We start from the raw sequence: 23,958 nt of genomic DNA, 5'->3' as shown, positions 1-23,958 counted from the left end.
TCTGTTTTCTAAATGTACCGTTAAAGAATTTTAGCTTAGTCTATCACAGCTATTTCTACATTAATTTTTATTACTGCAATTAAATTAAAATTCCTAGGAAGACAGGGTGACCATTGAATTATCTGATTTACATTTAAGTTTCCAAAACACAACTGAAAACTAACGAATAGAGTTCAAAAATGCGAAAACGAGGTAATGTTTACGACCACGCTTGAAAATCTGTCTGAGTGAGAAAAGTGTCTGAGCGGATGCGAAAAGGGAGCGTTGTTACGTCACTTTTTGCAATTTGTTGATTTGCCAATGTCACGAAGTAAACAAGGAGGTCGATGCTCGGGGAAAGGTCCATTGGAGCTAAAACTTTTTATTATTTCAAAAGTTGTTTAAAGCGAAGTTGTCCCTCTGCTGTATATCTATCGCAAATAATAAATTGTTTCGGCATCAGTTTCTGCTACATGGTAAGTAAGTTTATTTTAATTTTCCGTTTCAACAAAAAATCAATACAGGAAAATCAGTAAAGTAGGCAAAATCTGAGAAAACTTAGGAAATGGTGAAGCACGTGCTCACTTACCTCAAACAACACATTGATTGAAGGAAATAAAAAAAAAACTACACGGAAGATAATTCGGGCGTGAACGCTTGGGTGTGGAATCAATAAATGACGATATTTTGAATGTTGAGCTAATTCCACACGCAGACATATTAGACCGAAAACACGCGCAGTGAATGTAATCGAAAAATGAGAAATAATTTGGAGTCAAGATCGACGAAACGTCGGAATCTTCCAGAATCCGGCAGTTGGTTTCCTACAAGTTTGTTACTTCTGAACTTGTTGGACACGAAGTTGTTCATCAGTTTGGTTGTTCATTTGTTTGTTTGTTTAGGCTTTGTTCGCTAGACTAGTAAACATGCTAATTTGATATAGTTACCGGTAACGTTACTGCACTGAAACTACGATGGCCTCGAATGAGGTGCTTGTCCTCATTCAGCATCATTATCTGCATATTGATTCAAGTTAAATAGGTACCGGTACCGGTACCGGTACTGGCACATACTGACATATCATTATCAGTGGCTCACTGACGTTTTGGCCCACGCAGGCTTGAGTGCGACATGCGTTTGTTAGCAATACCGGTACCGGTACGCAAGTCTCAATTGCGAGATGGAATAGTCTACCCGTACCGTCCTGGTACCGGTATTTCTTCAAGAAAGTGAAGTTTTGTTATTTTATTACATGTATTACAGTATTATGGCGGTACGGCCTGGCTGACATTTGACAATGATACCTGTACCGTTACCGTACCGGTACTGACAATACTGCAATACGACCATGCCTGCATGCGGTCATCAGAGTCGGTCAGTTACGGTACCGTAACTACTACCGGTACCGTTACCGTATGTCAGTATGTTTAACACCTTTTAATATTCTGAAAAAAATTGGCTTAATAATTCCATACCCGACTATTCAAATAATGGAATGTTCTAGAATATTCTCCAATATTTATGACTTAAAGAATTGTTTTTAGTCTTGATGTCATTATTTCTTTTTCTATTTTATTGTCTTACTAATTGTATATAATTCTTTCAATTGCAGTTTAAGTGACATAAGTTAATCGTTACCGTATCTTGCTGTTTTGAGTCTTATATCATTGCTTATTTACATCAAACAGTTTTTAACTTGTATTACATTGACATTTCAATTATTATTTTCAATATTTTGAGATTTTAAATTTGGACATTTGTGCATTAATGACATAATATTTTCAAATTTATCCTTATATTTCAAGGGATTTTAAGACTTATACAATTATCGGTTAATTTTAGTATGTCCTGTTTAAATATTTCGCAAGTGGTCTCTTGAATGTGTAACAAATCAACTAATAATTTTGGAAATAAAAACATCAAGACTAAATATAGTTCTCGAGTCATAAATATTGGAGAATATTCTAGAACACTCCTATATGATATTTCAACATAACATGCAAAATAGCGAATAATTCCCGTGTGATATGTTTTACATGAATAATCTGTGTAACGGTCTCGAACAATCGAGGAGTAAAATCTTACATCGTGGAAACAAATGTATTAGGATAATAAAGAAACAGACCATTTTGGACGAGTGAAATAAAATTGTTGTACACCTTAAAATACGATCTTAAACATACAAGGAGGTCATTATCGTCAAGCATTATTAATAATCTGATGATCTCTACCAATCAACTGTTAAGAATAGTAACTTGGAATTGTAAGTTGGTTTATTTGATTTATCGTAATATCTTTATCGAAGGAAATCAAATCTATACAGGCAATTGTCTAGATCCTTGCTGTTATATCAAATTAACAGACATCTCAACTTGAACAAGCAACCTATTATATATTCTGTTTGTAGTCAGATTAATATCTAACTAGTTTAATTAGCAATTACGACAGAAGACGTGTGTTATTGTTATTTTTTCAATCCTCACCTAAACCAGTAAACAGAAAAAAATATTCGGAGAAACGAAGGGCCAGAGTCAGGAACTGCAGAACTGTGGGGGTGAATTTAATAGTTTATATCTGCACACAGACTTCTGGACTTGAGCTACTATATTTATTGTTTTAGGCAAAACATGATAGCTGCAGTTTTGGGGTCTTGTGTAGTTTCGTACCTAACGTACTTCTAGTGGGCGTAGCATAACAATTTTTTGATATGTCAATCCTAACCCCCATCTGACTACGCCATCCAAAAATTAAATCACTACGACATCACAATCACGTCATAGAGGTTGCCAAATATACACACGATCGACCGAAATGGCATTGGCGCCGACGATAAAGAACTGACTGACATTATCGATCTCTCTCCTATTGGAATCGTTGCGACGAGAAAACGAGAGAAATAACTGTTCAATTTCGGGTGCTCGTTTGCGCGTCTTGGATGGCAGTTCGTATATTTTGAGGGGGCTCTATTACGTCACTGTGACGCCGTAATGACGTCATTTTTGGATGGTGTAGTTAGGTGGGGGTTGGTTAGAATTGATACGTGAAAAAAATGTCATGCTACTCCCACTAGAAGTATGTTAGGTTCGAATCTACATCGAGACCCCAGTTTTGGGAATTACTTTTATATACTGATTTTGGACTGTATCATGATTTAATTTTCAGTACTGCAGTAAGGAACATTTTTCCAATTCCAAGATGTTCACTCAAACACTCTATTTGTCTCTGAAACGAGGGCGTCTGCCATGACAGCAGATGCGTGTGATTGCGCCATGCTCTTCTCCATAATAATTTAACTTTTCAACGGCCCTGCAGCTATGCGACGGACTTAGGTGCACAAACGACGACGACCTGATCCATTATTATATGCTAAGGGCAAAGACGCGAATAACGACGTATTTCTTTATTTTGGGCAAACAATCACGAAGTCAATGCACGTACTGTTTTAAGTGTAAAAATATCCACTAGATCGATATTTTTAGCCAGAGAAGACGCGGTCGGCGCGGAATCACGCCCTATTTTTGTTCTGAGTGACGGCATTAACCAATATATCATCGGTAGACTACTACGATTTGGTGTTTAAATGTCCCAGAAGAAACACCAGTGATAGAAATTACTGCTCTAAGAGATTTACTTCCTGTCGCACAAAATAAGCACGCACCGCCTGACTTACGATGTCAAAAGGAGACAAATGATACGTGAGCGAAAAAATAGGGTTTTCGCCATTAAATCAATCGCGACCATGTTTTTTGATGTGGGGGCCATTCTTAGAATCGGAGAACTGTACCATACGATTTTAATTTGCTGCTATGTTTTTTGATGCTCGATTTTTTTATCAATTTAGTTTTTAGAAATCTATCAAATATGAAGATGAAAAGTTTTACTTTTGTAGTTTTTTATATCTGCTTTCATATACATCAAACACAAGCAGGTTAGTAATCTAAATAGAAGAACCGAGAGGCACTCATAAGTAATGACAATAGCTCATTTGCATAACCATGTCATTAATGGCATACTAGCATTGTCATAACTAGCTACATACCGATATACTGGAATGTTGGATTGAGATAAAGTTAAAGTTGTCCTTATTAAAACTTGTTCACTAAGATTTTAATATTGAAATATTAGTATGTTTTCCAAAAATACCTGACAGGTTTGGATATTTATACTGATACTAATTACTTCTTAGGAGTTTTCATTTGAAATAATAATTTATTACTTATTTCAGAGCTACATTGTCATTGTGGAGGCAACAAGCCAAATCCATTCTGTTCAAGTGATACATGTACTGTAGAAGGAAAAGGACAATGTTATCATCATATTCAGAAAATGCCAGAGAGTGGAAATGTATGTTATATTTTGACAATTGATATTGAAAAAAAAACTGTTCACACTGAATCGTGAAATAACGGATTTTTACTGTTTGGAAAGTTTTGAATCCAAATTGAAAAATACTAAAATATCATCTGAAGAAAAAGATAATCAATTCACTAGTTGAAAAACAATATTTGAAGATATTTAGATTTTGGGATGTTTGTTTGAAATAATCTCCAAAGAATTTACTGGAAAGTAAAGAAAAACCAAAAGAGCATTGTTGTTATGACTAAAGTCTTTTATTTCAACTATGTCGTTCGTTTCTGACTCTTTTTTCCCATATATCATGTATTATTTTATTTTGTATATTGTATTTGAAGTTTTCATTTTTCTAATTCTTATTTCAGATCTATGAATCTTATGGGTGTTTTACAGAAGGAACTTTACGTTCTAGTCCTTTTGTTTGTAAACCATCTACGAGTGAATATCTTGTACAAACATGTTGCAATGATGAAGATTATTGTAACGGAGAACCTATATTTTTGCCACCTCCTGAGACTACTGGTGGGTAATCTGTGGAAATTTTGTTATTTTTGTTTTTGGACATGATCGTTTTTCTAAATTCTAGTCTTTGTGAAAAAATCGCTTTACTCCATGACTGAAAATTTTCATTACTTGAAGATGGACAACTTTCCTCTAAGTTCCAATATGTCACCCAAAATTTTGGTGTTATATTTCAATAATAATTGTTAATGGGAATCACTTTTTTTTCATGTTTTCATGCTTGCCACCTACGCCAGTGGATCTTTTCAACAAATTCAATACTCAGTTATGTACAGGCATCAATGCCATAACTCCCATATTCATACATCTAAGCCTAAGCTCTTTTTATTTTAATCTCCTTTTTTCATTATTTATATATCTGTATTTTTAGTTCCAGAAAAATCAGGATTAACTTCTTCACATCAAGCTACAATCATTTCAAGTAAGCATTTTTAATTATTTTACCTGATAATTTTACAGTTCTTTTATATACTTGATTTTTTCTGCCAATGTACCAAATTTGATCCTTGACTTTTAAGACCAGAATTATTTGGCTGAAATATCACTCGAAAGAGAAGAATTTTTGTTTAAAGTAAATTGAATTGAAAAACTGGAAAGCAGAAAACGGTCAGTTACATTGAAATGCTTTAGTTTCATATTAGGACATTATATGGCATTTGCCTCCAGATGCAGTGTTTTTTTTTTTCGCTTCCAACTTCCAAGATTGATGTTTGATGCAGTTTAATCTCTTCTTAGGTGTAGCTGGTATTTTGTTGATATTAGTGGTTGTAATCTTTGTTCTCGTAAAAAGAAGAAGTACGATTAAAGATCCTCTAAGTAGTAGTGGAAGTAACGGTTCATCTTTGTCCATAAAGGAGGGTTATGTCACTGACAATAAAGGTAAAGAGCTCTTAATTTTTCTGTTTTGTTGAATTATGATAGCAAGGTTAATTCTGAATTTGCCTTCAATAATATATACTGAAATGCACAGTAGGTCCCACAAGCCTGTCTGTTGATTGGTAGCTAAGTGAAATATTTTAAAAGAAACTTCCTATTCGTCTCACATTAATGCTGCAATATAGATATATATTTCCATGAAATTTTAAAAACAAAGATAATGATCTGATATGCTCATGCATCCCTAGATTTATAGTTATCTTACAGTAACATATGTCAAAGTCTACAAATAAATGCACAATATGTCGCAGTAAATCCGTAGTTCCTTATCTCCCATTTTTTTAAAATGGACCTTTTTGGTTTTCTGGACCAGGAGCTATCTTTTGATCTGGATTTTAAAGCAGTAGGCCTATCAGTTTTAGTTTTTAGGTTATGCTGTTAGAACTAAATTTTTACAAAAATTCAATTTTCTGATAACTCTAAAAAACACATCAGCTAATTTGGTTCTGCGGTACCAATTATACTAGTTTGGCCAAATTACTGATTTAGCTGTTTGATTAGGTCTCTTTTACTTACTGATTGATTATTTTTGTTGAAAACTTGATGGTCATTCCCAACAGTTTCTTCAGAATTTGACGATTGGTCAAGCGGTTCTGGAGCTGGCCAGCCTTTACTGGTCCAGAGGACAATAGCCAGACAAGTTCAGTTACAAGAAGTCATTGGAAAGGGACGGTGAGTCTCATAAAGATGGATGGTTAATTCCATATAAAATACTAATTTGCCTTTCATATATTTTAAATTCTTCGTTTTATTATTTGTTCATGCTCGATTTGCAGATATGGGGAGGTTTACCGAGGAAAATGGAGAGGGGATGAAAATGTAGCTGTGAAAAAATTTTCTTCTCGTGATGAGAGATCTTGGTTTAGAGAAGCGGAGATTTATCAAACAGTTATGCTTAGACATGAGAATGTGCTCGGATTTATTGCTGCTGATAACAAAGGTAAAAATATTATAACTTGACTTGAAAGAGAAAAAAGTGGAAAAATTGTGAATGATCACATATCAGTTTTTTGAAGGATTCAGTGTGAATTAAATTTAAATTTTAGAAGTACAAGAACTTTTTTTCCCAGTACTTTTATATAGTTTGTTTTAAGCAAGTTTGCTAAAAAACAAGCCCCAAAATTTGCAAACTGTACTGAAAAATCTAATAACCTAATTTTAAATAAAATCTGTCACTTTTTATGAAATTCAAATTTTAACTGTTCAGAAATTTTTTTCTTGTCCAATGCTGATACAATATTATTTGTATTGTAATATGCAAGTTTGTTCAAAGGTAAGCTTTGATATATGAAAAGTGCACGGAAACGCCCCAATAACCATATTCTGACATTTATTTTCCCATTATTTTATACTTATAGATGTAGGAACATGGACTGAATTATGGTTACTTACGGAATATCATGAGAATGGATCCTTGTTTGATTACTTGGAAAGAACCCAAGTTGACCAAGCCGGACTTTTTAAATTGTCAATTTCAATCACCAGCGGACTTGAACATCTTCATATGGAGTTTCTCGGCACTCAAGGTACATTCACAGAATGGTTTTTGTTAATTATATATACAGGGTTACCCAAAAAAACAGAACCCATTTAGTAATTAGGCTACTTCTACGAAAATGAAGAAAATTTATTTAATTTTTCGATTACTGGCTGCCGATTTTTCGATATTTGTACCGAAAGTTTAGGAATCTAGGACACTTTGCACAAAGTTATGTTCTCTGTGATCTGTGATCTCTTTTGGGCTCACACAGTATATTTACTATAAATAAGTCAGCAGTTTGAATTGTACCAGGTTATTTCAAATGTTTTTCAAATACTTAAGGTTTATTCCTGTTATTAATAACATACAGCAACCTTTCTAACAATGTATTTGATAGAACTGTACAATTTAGTACAACTAAAAATAACTTCCCTTGAATCAAAGTTCATACGTAGTGGTGGTCCAACTTAGGGGTCAGCAGCAGCGTGACTTTATTGAAGTTACAAATTTGCCTTGTTAGTCTAGTGGCCGGCTTTAAATCATAATCTCAATCAAAGTTGTAAGAAATCTGGCAGGCTTTGCTGATTCATAAAGATTTCTGTCAATTTAAATCATATTAGTTAATTTCTTTGTCAGTGTTAACTCTAAGGAAATTATGAGTGAGAAAGTGCTTCGCCGTTGAAAAAAAAAGTGCTAGAGTGCTTTTTTCAATTTAAACAAGTTAGATGCCCTAGCTTTTGTTTAACTCATTTAAAACAGCATAGATACTGGAAAAAACGCTCCTTTCGTTAATATTACTTATTAAAAAGAGGAGTTTTTCCGTTAACGCAATGTTTCGCTTAAATCCTTGTATAAAACAAGGGAATTCATCGGTAACATAAGGACACCTGCTAAGCACACCTGTCCCGAACAAAACTTTTGTGCTACCAACCACCCCTGTCAGCTGCGAAGGGGAAGCGTACTCCTTCGTCTGAACAGGAAAGCCTTGCACATTTGTGTTACTCCTTCCATTTAACATGAGACAAGGATTGATTCATGCAGGCAGGAATCGATATTAGTTACTACCGCCATAGCTAGGGAGAGGGGTCATTTGTACAAAGCAGATGCAAAATAACATCCCCGTCACTGATATTGCTTTAGTATAACACGCATCCGGAAGAATATGCATGGAATAAGTCCCTCCTCTCCCCATTAAGGAGATGATCACTTTGAAAATACTTCCCCTTCTCATGAGCTATCTTGACCTATTTTTTCATTTACATTTATAGTATACTATCTCAGAACTTATGCAAAGACATGTACGTGCCTACGTGACATGTCGGCGTGCCTTCGTGCGAGTTAGTTTAAATCCAGCAAAAAACATCATATATTGGCAATATTTTTTGGAATGCCATTTACTTTCAGCATTCATAAATAGCACTCTTTGTAATGCTGCTGACCTAGTATGAAATATTCGGATTACACTTACACTAATAGGAACAATGACACCAAAGAGTTTTCTTTTGCGAAGGTACACAAATACAACGAGGGTGATTCTCGAAAAAAATTTGAATATAAAAAATAAACGAACGATATGATAGTGGTTCCCAAATAATTTTGAGAGTGTCTCGAAAAACCAATCCATTTGATAAATAATTTTAACCGCATTAACCGCATGAAACGCTGATATCCTTAAAATTAATGTTGAAAGGGAAGTACGCGTTCTCAGATATCAGACATCCATTCCGGATATTCAATCGTTCATGTGCACAAATCTCACATGTAGCATCGGTTAGTTGTGCATGAAATGAAAAACTCTTATTTGTGTGTTTCAATAAAATCAGATTCGTTATTCCGTGCAACATTACTGATATTTTTAATAGTAATTGCGTCCCGAGTTTGTAAAGTTTAGAAACCAACAAACAAAAAATAACTTATCCTAAAACAATTAAAATTCAGCCGGCAATAAATTGCGCCAAGGCGATGCCATACAAAACAGAAAAGATTTCGTCGGGATAGTTACGTTAGATGACTGTAAAACGACGTTGTTCTTTCTTTAAGCAGAAGGTAGAACAATCAAACTAAAAAAAAACGGGGGTTACGACGCCCTCAAAACGACGTTGTTCTTTCTTTAAGCAGAAGGTAGAACAATCAAACTAAAAAAAAAACGGGGGTTACGACGCCCTCAAAACATCATGTGTATTAAACTTCCCATTGCTAAGTTGGTTACTCGATTACACTATACTATTATTATTATTATACCTATACACAGGCGCGCAGCCAGGATTTTCAAAAGGGGGGGTTTCATAATCATAAATTCCCATTGCGGTCTGTAACAGTCTTCGCATTACGCGCTCGTTAAAGGGACGTCTTTTCAGCGTATAATGATTATTCTTGTGGCGTGAAATATTCAATCTCTGACAACTACAAAATTCCAAAATGTCTTTATATATTAGTTTAATTTTGTCCAACGTAACTCGCGGTTGCTTCTTCTTACGTCAAAATTAAAATATTAGTTTTCTGAAATGCCACGGCGATCGGTGGACATAAAAATATGAGATAAACGGTGTATTTAATTTTAATACGTATTTTTGGAATCTTACCAACTCCTTATCGCCGTTAGAAAAATCTCAATAACTGATATAAAATCCCGAAAAGTACAATTTTATTTCGTGCAATGAAAATGCATTTGAAGTATATATATCGTTGAATCAAAAATACATATTCATCGCCGCGATTACGCCACTTGTTAAAAGAACCGACGTTTACAACGAAAAATGATTTTTCTGTTGTGCAAAGTAATCAATTCGTGACCGATAAGGGCATATTTAAAATGTCTTAAATTGCTTTATTAATTTAATTGTCTTCAATTCAACCAGCGTTTGTGTCGTTTGCGTTTGCCGACATAAAAATAAAAATTTGTGGTAAATAAAATATAAAATAAAAATTTGTGGTTGTGGTAAAAAACTGCCCGTCGCCTATCATATATTGTTTTGATCCGTATTTTTTCTATTTTGCAAATTCGACAAATTTGAGATTACGGTTTTATTTTCAGTATTTTATAATGCCGCTTTTCAATCAGATTTAGATCGCGGTTTTGCTCCTTCTTTTGTCTTTAGAACCTCGCCACCGATGAACGTATAATAATTCACAATTCCGTGCAAAGTACAAAAATAAAATAATTATCATGTTTATCGTGACACAAATTTATGATTTAGAAAGAATAAAAACCGACGTAAGGCGTTTACGGCCTAAATAACACGCTGATGAAAACATGGGCGATTTCAGCAGAAGGCAATTAATTGCACGCTTTTTCAGTTTTCACATTTCCGTGCGGGTACAAAAATAAAATAATTATCATTGTTCCCGCGGTACAAATTTGTGATTTAAAGAGAATAAACACCAATGTAAAGGGCGTTTACGGCATAAATAACATGCCGCGTTGATGAAAACGAACGGCGATTTTAGCAGAAGGCAATTGCACGTGTTATCGGCAACTTTTTCACTTTTCAGAAAATTTAAAAGGGGGGGTTTCGACCCCGACCCCCCCCCCCCCGTATTTCGGACAATTTCGAATTAGAAATAAATGAAAACCCTACATATCATAATTAAGACGCAAAAGTAAAATAGACATTTATTGAAAAAGTTATTATTTTTAAGGAAGACAACATGATCGAACCCCGATGTTCGCCAGTGAGATGATAAATAAATACTTCCTCTGTATTCGATCAATTAACTTTAGCGAATCGTTGTTCCGCAAACCAACAGCCGGGTGCAAAATATTTCCGTCCAGTCCATATGCTCACAAATGTTCTGGGCATTAATATCATGCCCTCGCATATAGGACTGGGCAAAATATTCGAAAACCGAATCAAATATTACAGTATTTACTTTGCGTTGTGGTGTTATTTGATTTATTTTTGCGCCTAACGTCGATAAATAACATCGGTACGAAAATGACTAGTCAACGTTTTTCCCAGAGCTGGTATCAGTAACTGGTATGAAAACAATTTTTAAGTTGTAGCCAGATAAGAAATGACAGGCCATACTCCCTTTATACACTGTACTTTCTATTAACTCTCTAGTGATCCCTTCCATTTGACATTTTATTCGACCATACAGGGTCGGTGGAATATTAAAATTGTAAACAAGAGAGAAGTAAAATCAAGCGCGAATTTCGTTATAACAACGCACGCTGGCTTGTTTACGAATTGTTGCGCCTGTTATCGTCGAAAATGATTACATTCGTTGTATTTTGAAGCATTTTAGCAGTAATAATTAGGGCATGACTTCAAAATCGTCAAGTGAGGTGTTGAAATTGCAAATTCCGTAAATAAAATTGTGAATTACTGGGTAACGAATTTAACTATAATAACCGTCGGGGTATTGTTAAAAACAAGTCAACACTTGAGGGAATCAGTTATAAATAGAGTTACAATTGAGTCTGATCTAATCACGTATAAATGCTTTTCTTGCCAATTTATTCAATCACTATTTTGAATCAACATTCAGGATTCACGCAATCGCATATTTGCAAGGTATCTGATAATATCCCGGTGTCGATAATAATATTAGTGGAACGGTTAATTTGCAAACGGTGGTAAGTAAGACCAAAGCCAACGCAAAAGATAAAAATCAGAATTAAATTAATTTCGGTTTTGAAATCAGTCCTTAATGTCTAACAGCTGTTGTCGATGTAAACACAAAGGTATACCTGAAATATAAAACTTCGATATTCGCCGACCCGCAAGAATTACCGGTAATATCCCCAAAAAGAGAAAGCGCGGGAATAGAGATTACCAACTTTAGGGAATCGCCGTCGAAGCGAGCGCGGTGACAAAAAAAAATAGCGATTATGATTAATTTAACTAGTAAAAAAAAAACGCTTTGTTGCCGACTTTTCCAGGTATCTTTTAATTCCGAAGGAAGTATCGACCTCCGACGTTTTGGACCCTCGTTGTGTATAAAAAAATTATTCGACTATTCGGTATTCGTAAAATATATTCGAACTATTCAACTCGAATAAAAAATATTCAATTTTGAATAACTAAAGTTGGATTGGCGTTTCCGAAAGGCAATACATGGTATAATACGTACAAGCAATATCCAGAAAAAAATGACAGATCGTAATCGTTTTAATGTACTTTCAATTAGCTCTTTAATGATCTCTTCCATCCTTGGCCAAAATTGCGGTGGAGTGGGGAAATTGTGAACTAGAATATAAAGTAAAATCAATTGTGAATTTCGATGTAACAAGGCACACTGTTTCGTTCACGAATTGTTGCGCCTATTATCATCGGAAATGATTACATTCGTTATATTTTGAGTATTTTTGCACTAATAATTAGGGCGTGACGTTATCAAAGTCGTCAAGTGAAGTGGTGAATTTGCAAATTCCGTAAATAAAATTGTAAATTACTGGTAACATTTTAGCTTTAATTATCGACGGGGTATTGTTTTGTTGAAAAAAATTAAAAAACTTGAAAGAATTAGTTATAATTAGCACCTGACCCTTTATTAGGAACAAAAGCACTCTAGCCAAATCAAGTCGCAAATGTAAAATATCTTTCAAGAAATGCCTTCATTGTCTAATTATTTAATTACTATTTTAAATCAACATTCAGGATTGACGCAATTGCAGATTAGCGGAGGTTTATCTGTAAAATAATACAGACACTATAGTAAAGCACAAGAAAGTTGATTATCATCTTAATAAATATCTGCATCCCGGTATCAATAATAATATTACAATTCGCTTAAAATTGGGACGGTAAATTTACAAACCTTGATAGGTGATATCAAGTCACCGCAAATGGTAATTTGGGTTTTGAAATTAGTCATTGATGTCTTTAACAGCGGTTGCGGATGTGAACGCACAGGTAAACTTGAAATATAGAACTTCGACGTCCGCCGACCCGCAAGAATTCATACTTGCAAAAAAGAGAAAGGATATAGATTGTCAAATCCAGGATATCGCCGCCAAAACAATTATAACGAAATTAGCCAGTAAAAAGGCTTTGTTGCTGATTTTTCAATGTTTCGAAAATTAATTCGATAAAACTATTCGATTTTGCCCTCCCCTACTCGCCTATCAATGAGAAATAGTTGCGATTCATTTTTGACCCGGGCTGAGTTCGATTTATCGTGAATGACTAGACTGTATTATATTGAATATGGTAAAATTTCGGGAAACGCCATGTGGTTTTAATATTTGTGGTTACAATAAAATGGCTGTTAATACAGCCTGTGTATGTAGTGAGTTTGGCGATTTTACAAATCTGTGATAGCTGCTAAAAGTTTCTTCTAATTTAATAAATAATGGCCCAAGTTTACATTCCTTTACTAAACAATGTCGAACTTTATGAATGGCTCCAATAAATTCACTAAAAAGAGAACAAATCCTGTCAAACCAGCACTAGAAAATCACACACTTTGGCCACGATAGTCACAAGACCACTCTTAAATTCAAAAAAACGCACTGTGTAGCATTTTAACATCTGGTTTCAAAGACGCGGCCGAGCGTTTTCGCGAGAGAAGGGGAATCAAGGGGAATCGGTGTGCTTGTATAATAATCATATTATAAACGAGAATTCTGCGTTAATGCAAAAGCTTTATCTCCAATGTATGCACCACATTGGTTAGAATCCCAGCAAATATCGTTATGGAATGCAAATTGGGTTATAAATCTACTAGTACGCAACTTATTTGTCAACTTCATACTCGCATGAAAATATTTGTCAACTTTGAATTTTTGACCTGCAAAATCAAAAAAAGTGCTATTTCGCAGCCCCTAAAAAAAGTTGTGAAAATGTTTCGCACTCCTCGCAAAAAAGTGCGCTAATAGTGAACACTGTGACCCCAGTAATTTTTTAGGGATTTATTTGAAACTTATGAATTAGGTTGTTTTCTTCGCAACTCAATTTAAAACTATTGCTTCACAATTTAAGCACTAAATTGGTTCCATAATAAAGGGTGTTCATAAAGTCCTGTTGCAATCAAAGTATCGTTATGAAGTCAGGTCTCAATATATGTTAACCAGGTTTGTTTTATTTTAATCAGTGCTCACTAATTTTTCTATTTTATTTAATACTAGTTTATTTGCCCACCATTAGTTGCACCAAGCACATCAAAGTTCTTTCACCTACCGTAATTTAATTGAGGACTATATTATGAACACTGTTATTTGTTTAAATTGGGCGAAGTGTAAAATACTTATATAGATACCTGCAAGCTGCAATGGTAATGTCAAGTTGATGTGTTTTCATGGTTTCTTTTTACAATTTTATTATAATACTGAAAACAATGTGGCTTGGTTATGAAAGCATGATCTGTGAGTTTCTACATTGAGCACCTATAATAGATATATGTTTCATCTACAATCACAAAGTCCTAAGTAGTGCTGACATTGGAATAGGACTGTTGCGATACCATAGCTTGAGCTAATTCATCAATTAGCCTAGTTATCTTGTTGTATTAATTGGTATTTCATAGACAGACCTAATTATGCGGAGATGCCTTCAATATATCTTAACATCACCTGTATTTAACAAAATTTTGGGGTCTGATAGCTTTTCTTGCCTTATCAAAAAAGGATTGATAGGATCTTTGTTCTCATGACATAAGTTTTGTATTGTGTTTCTGACATACATAAATATAAAGAATTTAGTTTGTACAATATTGTAGACCCCTTCTCTTCAGTATTGAACAATATGTTGATGTATCATTCCATCAGCAATGACTCACACATGAGCTATCCCGAAACTTCTCTCATTTTTATCAGTTTAATATATAACCGATACATGAATCATTAGACCATAAATCCTATCAATCAACAGTCTATACCTGACGCTAAGTTGGGACTGGTAATAATTTGATATCATGTAAATAAACTATCATATTGTTGTTATTGTTCTGGATAACAAGATTGTTATCCAGAATCGTGGATATTGTTATATTTTATTTTAATTTGGAAAAGTATTCCTAAATCATTCATTTTCTGGGCTTAGTATGTAATCGATGTAGTTGCGTTAGTCAAAAATAAATCATGGAATGGATTCAGTATGATATGTTTTAATAAGATATATACCATGCTTTCGTAATTCTGGTGAACAGTGAAAATGTCATCAAATTTTTCAATATTGAAATAAAATTTCCACCCAAATCGTTTGATTTTGACACAAACTCGTTTCCAAACGGACGGAAGTTGTGTCGGCTAATTTTTTGGGGTTTGAACTGGATCATTGAGACAAGCAAGTTCGCCCTAGACTAATATGCTTTTCTTCTTAAATGCTATTTAATAGACATCAGACCTAATCAATTACTATGGTTCAAATAGGGCACATTACTTTGATTGATTATACGGAGCATATCAAGCCAAATAGCAAATTTTGGAAACCATATATTGAATTATGTAATTTTAGGAAGCTCATTCAGATAGGCTATACATGTTAATGTTCAGATTTGTTTTGAGTGTATGTCAAGCTGCTTCAGGTGGTTTGATTTTACCAAATAATTCCAATTATTATACTGAACTCTTTCGAAGCGTTTGAGTACCTTTACTTAATTCAGGCTTGTCCAAAACGAATCGAATATTCGAATGTATTCGAATATCAAAGTATTCGAATACCTTTTCGGCTGATTTTCGAATAATTCCGAATAGTAGCCACTTTTTGCCGTAAACGTGGTGTTTCGTTTTACGGGAATCTTTAAACGACTTTTTACGCTGTCTCACGTAATGACGATGAAATAGAATCGGCACTTTGATTGTTTATATTCTGTGCGACCGTACGTCGCATAGTGTTGCGACACATTTGCACGTTTGCGTGGGTGGACATTGCCGACATTCGTGTACGAGGCTTTTAATTTACAAATTCAATTCCATTATGTCGAAAAATTGAGAAAGTATGTTTATTTTATTTCTATGTGGCCTGCTTATTATTCGCATGAGTCTTCTCAAGCATGATTTGTGTAACCTTATATATGGGTCTTAGGGTCTGCCAATCATGATATTTAATCGCAGGCCGGTTATCGTTACTTTAAAGAGAAACACGGCCACCAAGATAAAGTGATTTGTGACCCTTTCGTTTTGCCGATTCAGCAAAACACGACAGGGACAGGAAAACACAGCTGTGAAATAACCCGTGGACGTACAGTGTAGTACTTATCACATTCGAAAATTATTTCAACATTCGGGTTAATAAATTGTCCAAAATGATTGATTTTTTGTTGCGCAAAATAATCCAATCCATGACTGGTACCAGCATTTAAAATGTCATGCCGTATTAATTTAATTCTGTTCAACGTAACTCATGGGTTGTATTGACAATCTGTGGACATACAATGTGTAGTAAACTGACCGATATTATCAAATATTGATTCCTATTTTTATATTGATAAAATAATGAAAGTATTAATGCCAAATACAACGGGTATTTGTGGACATGAAATATGTGGTAAACTGCCCAATTATAATTAATTTCGGATTCGTGTTTACAAAATGATAAAACTAATAATTTCAAAATGCAACGGCGATCTGTGGCCTTCAAATGTGTGGTAAACTGCCCGATTTACCAACATTTGAGTTATGATAATAGAATTAAAACAACGCGGTAAGGCATTTCAAGTAGTGGTATCGGTCATGGATTCGAATATTTTGCGCAGAACAAAATCATCCTCGTAAAAAGTCCATACTTTTAAATACAAACCACTGGCAACCATTATTCAAATTAGTTCCCAAGAGCGGGATAAAATATAAATTCTTTTTCCGACTTGTGACAATTTTTCGTGAGTACGAAAATAAGAATCAAAACTAATAATATTCGGCCCAATATCACGGCAATCTGTGGACATAAATTGTGTGGCAAACTCGCGATTAATATTAACTTTTGATTCCTATTTTCGTATTTACAAAATACAACGGCGATCTGTGGACTTACAATGTGTGGTAAACTACCCGATTATAAATAGTTTTTGATTCCTATTTTCATATTGATGAAATAATAAAAGTATTATTACTCAAACATACAACGGCGATCTGCGGACTTAAAATATGTGGTAAAGTTCCCGAATATAATTAATTTTTGATTCGTATTTTTGTACGCACAAAAAAATTGTCACAAGTCGGAAAAATACCTCATACTTTATCCCGCTTTTCGACAAATAATTTGGATAATGGTTGGTATTTAAAAGTATGGGCGTTTTACTAGGATGATTTTGTGTTGCGCAAATATTCAAATCCATCATCGATACCACTATTGTCGTATTAATTTAATTAACATGTTAACATGACTCATGGTATATAAAATATATACTGCAATAATCTGCAAATATGAAATGCCTGGTAATATAGTTAGGTTGTAACTTGTAGATAGCAGTTATTCCATTGCTTATTGTATGGAAATTCCTACATACATTTAGATAAGCTTCAATTAGTGGATTTTATTTTCGAAGTATTCGAAATTTCATATTCGAAAAAAATAATTCCGAATGTATTCGAAATAGTGAACTATTCGGTATTGGCCATCCCTGACTTAATTGTTAATATTTTTTTATTCAGCCTTACATTATCTATGTGAATGATTTCAACTGCATATTCATACATACATTTTTTAGGCTTGATGTGGCTTGATTTCAATAGGCTATTAGTTAGACAACACGTAATCAATTGATTAATCTACGTTATTTTAAAATGATTCTGTGTCACGAATTTATGCAAAATATGTCTGAATCGTTTGTTGGACATGCTGCCATGACATGATTCTGTTCGAATATGGTATTGTTATCGGAACAAGGAGTGAACATGTCTATACAATAATCTTTTGAATATCCTAATCTTATGTCTTGAAGTTACTAATGACTGATGTTCCATGAGAATGATCTGAAGTTGTATTCACATATGTGTGTAATACAAATCTAATAGATTCATGCCTACTTTATCTGCCTCAGGATTAGTCTATTCAAAGCGATAATACAGCCTTCTTTTTTGAACTAGATACAAACAAATGCATGGAAGTATTGTTCATTGAACAAAATTGGAATTACCTTATTTTACTGACCATAATAATGTTAATAAATTGCTCAGGTTTGTTCTAAAATAAGGCGCCACCGGTACTACTACTGATTTTGTGTGTAGGAAATAAAGCACTACCTTATTCATACATTAAGCTTTTCAGACGCACAATCGAATTTTGAGAAAAAACAGTATTTAAAGTGTGCCTTATGGTCCTTATTTAAATACAGTACACAATATTACTTTTTCTCAAGGAAATTTCCTGAAAAGACTCAAGATATTCAAACTTTGAGACAGATAATATGGGATCATTTCATGAATGATATCCACTATTAAAGCCAACATAACATAACATAACCGAAATATTTTGACAGGAATGCATTTATATTTTCATTCATTTCATTTTGTATTTGAAAATTCTAAATATTTAAATCTATTTACCACATTTAAAGAGGTAATTTGTCAATTTAAATTTTTTATTCTTTTTATAGCAAAACCTCCGATTGCTCATCGTGATTTGAAATCGAAAAATATTTTGGTGAAGAAGAACGGTGAATGTGCAATTGCTGATCTTGGACTCGCAGTACGACATGACTCACAGACTGACACCATCGATATTCCGCTGAATAACAAAGTTGGAACTATAAGGTGAAAATTGCACATAAGATTTTCTTTCGATTCATCAAAATTTTATTCAAATGTTCCTATTTTTTAGAATTTGAGTTTTTCAAAATTAAAAATGATTACCAATCATAATATCAAAACAAGGCAGTTAGGGTTTGTCATATTTTAAATTATATTTTAAAACTCCCCTAAGTAAGGTGTTGGAAATGAAATATTCAATTCCTCGGAGTTATAATTCCAGAATTATAATGGTGATAATTGAAGTTACATTTTCTATCGAAATTGAAAAACTGTTATTCACAATTTATTAAAAAAAGCTCACATAAATTTTGATCAACAAAATCTATTGATTGCCTTGTTTTTTTTCTTACAATAAGGATAAGTTGTCATTTGTATCACAGGGATAGGAAAGCCTATATTAAGTCGGCTTAATTATATTGTGTATCAAGGCCTCTCGTTCGATTACCAGTGCATGCCAGGTATGGGAACAGTTATAGTTAATAGCTTTTCACCATTTGTTGCCCCACACAGTCATGCTAGACTAGTACAAAAATGCTTCGTTTAGAATATTTCTAATGTTGTTCTAGATTTGGCAGGGCATGATTCTGTGGTAGTTTGGATAGATGACCTCATTTGTGTAATTTATATCTTTGTATATTATTTAGATACATGGCACCTGAAGTATTAGACGAAACACTAAACATGAGACATTTCGATTCATTCAAGAGAGCTGATATTTATTCTCTTGGTCTCGTTTTCTGGGAAATTGCTCGACGTGCAGATGTTGGAGGTGTGTTTTTTTATTACAATACCTTGATGCGTCCAAGCCGTCCATGGCTATAGAGTCGGAGTTTGGCATGTTTTCACTGGAGACTGAACCAGAGTCTTTTTTTTCTTCTCCCAGAAATTACAAAGTCGATATTGCACATTTTCAGTGGTGATAAAATTAGTCAAAACTTCCCAAATTGGATTTCTTACAGTTCGTATTTTGAGACGAGTTTTTGCAACTGGAGGTCTGAGCCAACCGGATTTGCAGGCAATTGGAATTTTCTCTGATTTCACGGCCCTGCTAATTGTCTTAGTATTACAGACTGCAAATCTTTCATCTCTTTTATTAAATTAGCAATTGTTCATCATTTGGCTAATCATTTTTAGGACAAGCGCTGGAGTACGAGCTTCCATACTTTGATGCTGTTCCTAACGATCCATCTGTTGAAGATATGCGTGCAGTTGTATGCGGAAAGAAACAACGTCCTACTGCATATCCACTCTGGGAACAAAACGATGTAAGATTTCTATTTTCTGTTTCTTTTTTTCTTTTCATTTTGAGTGCAAGTTCACTTTAGTAATGTCCCAATCCCCCAACAAAAATGGAAAGAGTGATTAGCTACATATTAGAAAGATGTAATTAAATACTAGTTGATATGGGTGAGAAACAATGCAAGTTAATAATGCCAGGAAATGAGATTTTCCACAAAACAGAAACTGGGACAAATAGTGTGGGCCGTCGACGGCCTAATGGTTGAAATGCTGAACTTAACTACTTTGGCAGCGTAAGTTGAAAATCTCAGGTTTCAATCCTGTGCCTGCCATATCAGCCAGGGTGTAATGATTTGGGTTGGACTCTGCTACTTAAAGTTATGCACATACTGATAACATAACACCTAATTTCTGTTTTCTTATTTCAGTGCCTAAGAGGAGTTTATAAGATCATGTGCGAGTGCTGGTATGAAAATTGCTCTGCTCGACTCACAGCATTGAGAGTGAAAAAAGCTCTGAAAAAACTTCAGGACGAAGAAGGAATAAAAATCGTTTGATGAGCAGGATCGCAATAAACACTTGTTTTATAACATGTATATTGCCATAAAGGCTAACTGACAATATTGTTTTCAGCCATGACAGGCTTGAATTTATGATAAATTCAAATTCATCTAATTGTATGCTGTCTTGCCAACTTGAGGAATTGTTTGAGCAATTCGTAAGTTCTGACTTGGTCAATGTAAAAATATATGGGAGGAATTCGAAGATGTAAGAGACCTATCAGCTTAATTGAAAATCCCACTTCATATGCTTATACAACCATTTGCTGAAACTTCAATGTTTATTCTAACACATGAATTATCACAGTAACCCATTAAATTTAGTCTCGATGAATGCAGGATTTTCTGGGAAGGATTCTAATGATTACTATTGTCTATGGTGGCATATGACCATTATGCTCAACCTGGTTATCATTAACAGGTTGGAAGCCTGACTCTGGCTGTACGTAACATGTGATTCTGGATGAATTTTAATTAAAATTAGTCATTTTACTTTTACAGTTTTTGCATTTTGTAGCATAACATTTTTGAAATTAAAGAAAAAACAAAACGCAAGCCTATAATCAATATAATCCTGGCATTCTGAATGTCTCCCACTGGATTGTTTAGAGAATACCATGGAACAATTTGCGCTCTTTAGTTGACCAGTCGTCAGACATCCATGTAACATACTATTCTGCCTGCCCATCCATTACTAAATTTGCCATATTTGCTGCGGTTTACTTGGCTTTGTACAGCTTAATTATAGTACTATATAAAAACCTATTACCTGCTGATAAAAATTTGTCACATTTTCACCTTCCAGTTATTTTTTAGACTGTTTTTTGTACTATTGAGATTCAACTCATATTTCCAATGTGCCCCTAGATCCCAAAACATTTAAATAAGGCAAATATGTAGAATAAGGACTTATTGTTGTGATTTTACTTCAAGTACCGTCGTCTGCCAAATTATTTTTGTTTTCGAATTTTACCCCACCAACGCGTATGCCTATCGAATATTGGTACAACCATAGTCTTCAGCCATAATATTTGATCCTTATGATTGATAAATTTTATGATTTTTTTTCCTTTCTGGGTAAAGAAATACATTTAAAATATTTTACTTTTTACGTTGCCTTGTTTTAGAAACATAGGGTTTAGTGGCTTTAAAAATTCTCATAAATTTTTATCATTATAGTCCTGCCTGGATGGTAATGTTAATAACGGGGATTTATTTGAACTGAATGTTTCGATTTATAAAGTCTTCAAATGAATTCTAATAGTTCCACATTGACATAGCGTCTCTGTTATGGTTTTTATATTTGATCTTGTGTTTTGGAATTATTATTATAAGAATTTGGCAAAATATTGATCAGTAGTATTTTACCCAAATCATAACTTCACTGCAAAATTGGAAACTGTATGTCAAATTCAGTAACCTGAATTATCTGGATTCTCGAAAAAAAATTGTCTTAATTTTGTTTAAGCTAAATAGGTATACCCCTAATTTTTATCTTTAAGATCATCCTACAGACACTCAGACAGTGGTTGGCAAACTGTGGCCCGGAAACAATTTCTTTGTTACCCCTAAACAACTTCACTTTTAATACATACACACAAAAATTGCTCATAACTTTGCACACATATGTATATCATCGCAATGGCTGTTGTACAGCGTTTGTTTTGTTGTAATTAATAGGGCAAGGGCATATTATTGTGCACAGTATGTCATTTACTACCAATAATTTTTTTCAACACCGAAATAGGAGTTCAAGTGCATTATAATTTTAAGTTTAATGTGGCCCGCATGCTTCCGTGAGCAGATTTGGCACAATGGTATGTAAAATTTGCAGACCACCGCCCTCAAAGCTTCTAACAAGAATAGTAGAATTCTTAAATCTAATTTCATGTGATTTTTTTTAATTAATACATTATAGTGTCTGAGCCTAAATAAATCTGCATTTATTTGTGTAAATATAATATCAGCTTATCATTTTTAGACGACTTCTTAGGGGTGAATACTTCTTTTAGGATAAAATCCTCTCTAAATGTGTATCTGTTCCTGATTACCCTGTTGTCTTTTCGTGAATGTGCATGAGAGATTTACAGGGTGTTCATAAATTCCTGTATAAAAATGGTAGGCATATAAAAGTGTATAAAACTGATCGAAATAAAACAAACCTGGTTAAGATATATTGAGAACTAACTTCATAATAAAATTAGAATTATAACAGGACTTCATAAATACCCTGTACTGTATCTCTGTCCTCCATTAATTCGCTCTTGTGTTCAAGCAGACGATGTTTCAAATTCAATTTGAGGAAATATCTCTCAGAAATTCAAAAAATATGGATTTCACTATTTTTTTGTTTTTTTTATCCAGCATATTTTATTATATATATACAACCTTTTTAACAGAATACCGATTTTCTTGTTGATTTCATATCTGTATCATGGAAATTATGAGGAATGAAATCAAGTTGAAAATTTTGACAGGTGTGTAAAATTGTATACTGATAGCCTTTTTCCTTAAAAGTGGAGATCCTGAATTTTTGTGGTATATTCATGTACTGCTGTTTACTATAGATGATTACACATTTGACACCCTTGGTTCACAGTTTGAAACCTTTTGGAAGTAGAGTGTCATATGAGTGAATTTTTATATTAGATTCGAGAATTTTCGCGATCTTGGAGTAGTGTTTTATTCATTGAAAATGGAATTATGTTCATTGTATAATTAATTTTCCGAAATCTTATCTCTCCTATGATCTATCCTTTTACATTAATTTGTAAATATATCTATCTTCTTCATAAATTTGTATTTGTACTAATTATTCACCAACTTGAAGATCACAATTCAAAGTTAGGATAGGATTTTCATATTTATTCCTGGGGAGAAGGAAGGAGATCAGGCAGCTCGAATCATATAGCGCATAGGTTCTCGAAGTGCTCTGTACAGAGCCCCAGGGCTCCGCGGGAGAAACCTAGGGGTTCCGCGTGCTATTCTATTACTTTTCAAAATACTTACTTTGCTAATTTTATAATTGTTCAAAGAAGCAATAACAGGTTTAATAAAATTTGACAACAGTATAGCCTCGAAATATGGCATAGAGGCGGAATTCAGAAATGACATTATTTATAAGAAGGAGCGAAGCCAGGATTCTTAAGAGGGAGAGGGGTTCATAATTGGAATCGGAAATTTTCGCGCAACATTCTTCGCGATTGAAAAAAAAAATTGCAGTGGATAACGAGATTTCTGTTGCGTAAAATATTCAA

General features: G+C 33.9%; 1 protein-coding gene across 3 annotated transcripts; it reads left to right on the top strand.

Annotated features, from left to right (window-relative positions):
• The first annotated feature begins 2,038 nt into the window (after nucleotides 1–2,038).
• LOC120348691 (TGF-beta receptor type-1-like) lies at nucleotides 2,039–23,497 on the top strand. Of its 3 annotated transcripts, none has more exons than XM_039418901.2 (13): nucleotides 2,039–2,242; nucleotides 3,821–3,907; nucleotides 4,205–4,323; nucleotides 4,698–4,854; nucleotides 5,225–5,275; nucleotides 5,590–5,733; nucleotides 6,360–6,462; nucleotides 6,567–6,730; nucleotides 7,149–7,316; nucleotides 18,749–18,905; nucleotides 19,547–19,671; nucleotides 20,037–20,167; nucleotides 20,570–23,497. In XM_039418901.2, exons 1-13 carry the CDS (start codon nucleotides 2,200–2,202, stop codon nucleotides 20,696–20,698), a joined length of 1,578 nt encoding a protein of 525 aa, XP_039274835.2. In that variant the 5' UTR covers nucleotides 2,039–2,199; the 3' UTR covers nucleotides 20,699–23,497. The 3 variants fall into 3 exon arrangements, with proteins under 3 accessions (XP_039274835.2, XP_039274834.2, XP_039274836.2); XM_039418900.2 differs by having other exon boundaries at nucleotides 2,051–2,242; nucleotides 6,351–6,462; XM_039418902.2 differs by lacking the exon at nucleotides 2,039–2,242 and adding an exon at nucleotides 2,373–2,533 and having other exon boundaries at nucleotides 6,351–6,462.
• Nucleotides 23,498–23,958: the final 461 nt, after the last annotated feature.

Source organism: Styela clava, chromosome 1 (genome assembly GCF_964204865.1).
Source record: "Styela clava chromosome 1, kaStyClav1.hap1.2, whole genome shotgun sequence".
In the NCBI taxonomy this organism is placed as follows: domain Eukaryota; kingdom Metazoa; phylum Chordata; class Ascidiacea; order Stolidobranchia; family Styelidae; genus Styela; species Styela clava.
This window is presented reverse-complemented; position numbering and strand designations above follow the sequence as displayed.